The 6279-nt window shown below is 34.0% G+C and overlaps 1 protein-coding gene across 1 annotated transcript; it reads right to left on the bottom strand.

The window, feature by feature from the left end:
* Positions 1-2123: 2123 nt before the first annotated feature.
* LOC112517276 (protein FLOURY 1-like) lies at positions 2124-3157 on the bottom strand. Its single transcript, XM_025124656.1, has one exon. It carries the CDS (start codon positions 3064-3066, stop codon positions 2233-2235), a length of 834 nt encoding a protein of 277 aa, XP_024980424.1. The 5' UTR covers positions 3067-3157; the 3' UTR covers positions 2124-2232.
* Between the last annotated feature and the right edge of the window lie 3122 nt (positions 3158-6279).

Raw genomic sequence — 6279 nt, forward strand, 5'->3', positions numbered from 1 at the left:
TCCCAATTGGTAATACATTGGGTAATGGGTATCGGCCGGAGAAGATGGATTGGGAAAGGAGGAGACGAGTGAAAATTCTGTGGTACATGGTGGTACCCCAATTGGTAATACATTGGGTAATGGGTATCACAGAGTRGYCGGAGAAGATGGATTGGGAAAGGAGGAGACGAGTGAAAATTATGTGGTACATGGTGGTACCCCAATTGGTAATACATTGGTACATGCCGGATTAATGTTCACCGGAGATCGGAGGTCGGAGGTCGGAGAGAGAAGTTTTTTAAAAATACCTAAAATGCCCTTTAATTATAATTTTAATTCAAATTACCATAATTACTAATTTTCTTATTTATCCATTGATTTGTGGTTAAGATTRGTTCTCACAGTTACCACAAACAACTCAGTTCTCCCTTGAATAGGCCCCTATTATATATATATATATATATATATATATAACTTTATAAACCAGATGTCATAAAAGTCTTAAAAACAACCTTAAATGCATAAAGTACTACAAATTTATGCATAAAGTCTTAAAATTGTTGAATCTATACTCCTTGGCTCCCAAATATGTCGATTCCTTCTCCCGAGACAACAATTCCTTCTCCCAAGGCAATGATTCACGTTCTTGAAACCATCACTGCTTATCAAGGTTAGTTCTCCATTCGTTCTATCAATCTGTACTTCTCTACTCTCAGTCAATCGCCCATTTACTTGAATCGTTCCTCTTTTGGAATAGAGGTGATTCACCCTTCTACTGGAATCGCTCCATTTTTATATCCACATTGTGTAGTTCATCCATTGTCCCTTTGTAGTTAGGGTTAGGTTTCTTTATAACCACCATTTTTTGGTTTTATAATTGTTCTTGCATAAAACCACACTAATCTATTTTGTGGTTTGATAATAGTAACTCCTAATTTAAGGTTAGATTGCATATACGCTTATTTTTGGTGCAATTTGTGCATCCGCGAACATAAACTCTTCATTGGTAGCCCATAGCCACTTGGACAACTGATTAAAACCACCGTATTATTGTATCAGGTTTGAAAACCCTACTTCAATGGCTTTTGTTAGTTGGTTTTTAGTTTTTTTTTGCACAAATTTTCTTATGATTTTTGGTTTCTGCTGTCAAATATATATATATATATATATATATATATACATGGACATGTGTGTATAAGTGGAAGTCCAAACAAGAACGATTTCATTTTACGAGAACTTGAGTACACTGAAACAGACAATTATCACATGTGATACTGTATGGGGACAAAATAGTGTAAGGGCAAAGTCGATTGTGTCCATCGTGTGTGTATGACCACTTTATAACATGTAATAATTGTCTGTTTCAAATGCTCTCGACTTTGATATACACCTTCTATAGTTCTATTTGCTTCGAATCCAAAGCGGGTTAAAAAGAACACCCCATCTTCAAATGCCCATATGTATATATGGTTCTTTCTTGGTGCTTTAATTAAGCTTGCCAGATGTGCCACCGTCTTTCCTAAAAAGAAAATAAGGTCGTTTTGTTGCTTCAAACTAGGGGTGTAACATAAATTGTCTTCAAACAAATGGAATTCATGAGTAGCTTTTTTCAATATCCAAGGTTGGTCCGACCCTTTTGCGCCACACTGATGTAGTCGAGGACGTTTATCTAGCAATCCACAAGTATTGATTCAAATTTGAGACTTTTAAGTTATCGAAGCAAACCCGACTATATCAACATATTCACTCAAGGATATGAAATTACAGAAGCAACATGGGCAATTGTTAGAGCCTCGCAACAGTTAGACAAGATTCTATCAAAAACCAGAAGGTCTCAGGTTCAAATCCAAGGAGGAATAAAAATCCCCTTGTGGCCACGGAGGTTCAAATGCGGTGACTCCGGGCTATCTGCTTTGCAGGTGGTCGCCTTGAGATTAGTCGGCTAGCATAGCGAGTTGGATATCCAGGTTAATAAAAAAAATTCTATCAAAACCTTTATATATGTAGGAACATTCCTTATGTATAAGAATTCTTTTAAAGAGAGATCCAAAGGGTTTTCATTTATCCTCACAAGAAGTATAATTTGCAAAGAGGTTTGCCAACAAACTATTATTACTTATGTTCACAAGCAATGCATATATCATGTGATCAAGACACATCAACAACTTATTTGCAAGCACAAGTGATGGTTTTCGATATGAATCATGAATACAACCATTAAGCTCATTAAGCAGTCTGTTATCAATTAAAGACTTACCAACAGGGTGACAAGCCCAAATCAAGAGAACTAATCAGCCCTTCATCAAGACCATCAGGGCAACTTAAAGATCCATTAATCCGTTCGCATCCATCCACGCCATCATCATCATCATCATCGATATAAATCTTCAATCTTTGTTGACACAATCTCAAACGATCTTCCAGTATGCTTCTTTCTGATTCGTGCTTCAGCACAATCCATCTCAAAGATTGGATAACCTCTTGATCATGGAGTTGTTTTTCATGGGTCAATCTCCGATGCTGTTGGGATTCCATTTCAAGCACGCTTTTCTCGTTCTGAAGCCGCAGAATCATCGCCATTGCCTCCTCAGCTGCAGTCGTGGATGCCATTCGCTCTTTCTCGAGCTCCAGGTTAGCATCATGGGCTCGCTGCCTTTCTATCTTAACCAACTTTCTCAGAGTCATTACATCAAACACCTCATCTTCATCATAATGTTCTTGCTTATCTGCATCATGTTCTTCATCAAAACCACCATTTCTCTTCCTATTTACAGTTTCATTAACTACCTCCCATTTCTCAATCATGGGCGGGCTTGAAAGATTCAAAAAGTTCACCAATCCGCACTTACAATTAGACATATTTGGATCAGAGTTTTCATCAAAACAGTTTCTCAGGCAAAACCAATTTACGAATTGAGTCAAAAACCTGAAGTTCACAACACTAAATTGCAAAACCTTCAATCCAAAATAAAGCAAAATTAACAGACCAAAAAGATCCATAAGCTTTCTCAAACATCCACCAATTAGAACCCCACAACCAAAATCTTTACCAGAACTCCAAAAACTAAAAATCGAGTCAAAATCCATGAAGAAATTCCCAGATAAAAATTCAAGTATACCCCCTTATAGGAATCAAGAACACCGTACCATAGAATCAATTATCAAAAACCTGCATGTGGGTTATGTGTGTGTTTTGCAGTACTTCGAAGAGTTTAAAAGGATTTAAGTTCCACAAAGATACAAATTCTTGTTTGTTTATAAAGTCGCATTTGTGGTGTAACGGACGAGATATTTCATAATCTTACATTATAATATATAAACATTGGTATCAAACAAAAAGAGACATTGGAAGAAAATTTAAAAACGAGGTGATTAAAATAGATGTAGGGTCCGTTTACCAAATGCTTACCGGGTAAGTACTTACCCGCATGATCACTACTCTCACTTGCCTTATCTATATTACCTTATAAACGAAATTTATCAAAAGTCTTAAAAACAGCTTTTAATGCACAAAGTACTATACATTTATGCACAAAGTCTTAAAAACAACTCATAATACATTAAGTAATACTACTTTATGCATTCAGTCTTAAAATTTCTTAATCTACAATTAGAATAACACTAGTTATGTACCCGCGCAATGCGGCGGGAGCCATGAATTTTAACGATTTTGAAGTTCCACTGGTTTTATAAGATAAGATTTAACGATGATATATGTTACAATTGGTCTTTACATATTAATACAATTTGAATAAATAAGAGTTATGGTTCCAATTACAGACTATCGATGAAAAAATTGTATGACAATTTAAAATCCAATATATTTAAAATCCAACATATTTAAACGACTCCACAAATGTATTCGATTTACACCAAGAACAAAGAACCAAGAAACTTGAGTTTTAAGATAAACATTCAAAACCAATAAAGAAAACTACAAATTTGACAAATCATAAGCCATGAAAAGACCAAAACAGGTGGGTTTTAGAATGAAATTTCAACTGCTTGCCCTCTTTTTTGTCCAGAAACTCAGATTAAGGTTGAATTAATACATGTATATATATATATATATATATATATATATATTTCAAAAAAACCCAAGAACATATTAATTCAGAACATGTTATACAGTGCAATTTGGACAACCTAATCCCAATATATATATTATATATATAAATAAATGACTATAAAAGTATAAATCGTAAATATTAAAAATATTTTTTCACAGTATATATAATATATAATAATATAATTAAGTAAAAAACTATTCAATATTGGACTCATTTCGAAGGTATTAACGAGACGATTATAATGGTGTAACTTGTTAAAATAAAAATGTATTTTTTAAACATGTTTTAATTGATATACGATTACGTATATTAATTTGATAAATGTTTAAAATGAAACATTTAAAAGTAAATGACGTAAAGTAAATTAATTAACTAATTATAGGGTTATAAAATGTAAATTTAAAAAAAATCCGGTTGTGAGGGGGTGAGTGTATGTGAGGAGATGATGGGGTAAAAAAGTGAAAAAAATGATATAAAGGGTATCTTGGTTATTTAGTATTTTACGACTTTAAGACTTTTGTTAAATTTGCTTTATAAGATAGTATAGATATAGTACAAGGTACCAATGCATATTATTATCTTTTTTTTCATGTTCCCAAGATACTTTTGACTCCTTTCACTCATGCCTTCACCCTCTCATACCTCTATGTCTTCTCCCCATCCCCAAGGTGAGACTCAAACTGATATTCATCATGAGTTATTAAAAGTTCTCTCATTCATCTCTCATTCAATTGCTCTAGAACTCTCGGTCTCGCTCTCGATCTCTTGATTCTTTGCTCTTAGTGTAAATCGAACACATTTGTGGATCATTTAAATATGTTGAATTTTAAATATATTGGATTTTAAATTGTCATACAATTTTTTCCATCGATGGACTATAGTTGGAACCATAACTCTTATTTATTCAAAATATATTAATATGTAAAGACCAAGTGTAACTTATATCATCGTTAAATCTTTTCTAATTAAACCAGTGGAACTTCAAAATTGTTAAAATTCACGGCTCCGGTCGCATTGCGCGGGTACACAACTAGTGAGATAATATTCTTTCTCATCAAAATGGATTGACGGTAAACATTTATAACCCGGTAAGCGCTTACCGGGTAAGAGTCATCACCCTTACTTACTAGGTAAGACTTTCGATTCTTGTCTTCCCTCTTACCAGGTAAGACTCTTGGTCCTTGTTATGTTTGTCGGTAAGGTAATATAGCCGGTAAGCACTTACCAATGTAAGTGCTTTTAGTAAACGGCCACGTAGTCAGATTATTTTGTATTTATTCTTAAAATTAATTTTATTACATCTTTTTACATGCTTCTCAATAAGACCATATTTCGACCTCAAAAATCAAAATCAAATTTGTTAAACACCACAAAATTAAGTATTATGAAGCAAATTTAGTTCCGAATGACATGGAGATGGTGGAATACCGTGGATCCAGAAAAAATTATTGTAGAGGGCACAATATATTGATTAGGATGATACTCTGCTTTTTTTTTTTTTACTATCAGCTGCATCTAAGGAAGAGCATTCAAATCAATTTCACTGGATATCAAAGGAGGTAAGGAGCAGAACTAGATTCAGATGTTGATGCTTTTCTTTTAAAAAAAGTTTCCTTTTTTTTTCTAGCAATAACAATAGTAAAATAAAAATCAGTATATCACAAATTAAATTACTAACAACATATTAACATATCAAATATTCAATCATCCAAAAAAAAAAAGAGAAGCTAAGGCCTAAGAAGACAACAAAATCATATTCATTTATAAGTTATGAATCAAAAATCAAAATTAAAACTAAAAGGCAAGAAGTGTTTTAGGGTTTTACCTACAAACCAAGAATTAAGATGAGCCAAACGCGTTTTAGCCTTTGAGATTTCAAAATCAATTTCAGAATCGATTTCAAGACGAGACTTAACGTGAGCAGGATGGTAGCCAAAAATCATCGCGGTCGCAAAATACGTTGTATCGATAGACTGACATGTCCGACAGGCCCAGTATCATTGAAGTCCTCGAGATTTCGAAAAAGATTTTCCAGAGAATCCTCCCTCGTCGTGGATCGGGGGTTGTCGAGCGCGAAAGCAGATGACTTTTGCAGCAAGTGGAAAACTTCTCTTCTGAGTAGAACACCATGTTGTTCCTATGAGCGTGAGCAAAGGATCAACGAATCTGCTACTTTGTTCCTGCATCGACTGCACGTAGAATACCAAAAGGACTTATTAATGTTCAAGCA

This window comes from Cynara cardunculus (assembly GCF_001531365.2).
Source record: "Cynara cardunculus var. scolymus isolate 2C chromosome LG 8, CcrdV1, whole genome shotgun sequence".
NCBI lineage: Eukaryota > Viridiplantae > Streptophyta > Magnoliopsida > Asterales > Asteraceae > Cynara > Cynara cardunculus.

Coding starts and splice junctions, on each gene's coding strand:
- LOC112517276 (XM_025124656.1), bottom strand. CDS start 3,066: ATGGATTTTGACTCGATTTTTAGTTTTTGGAGTTCTGGTAAAGATTTT.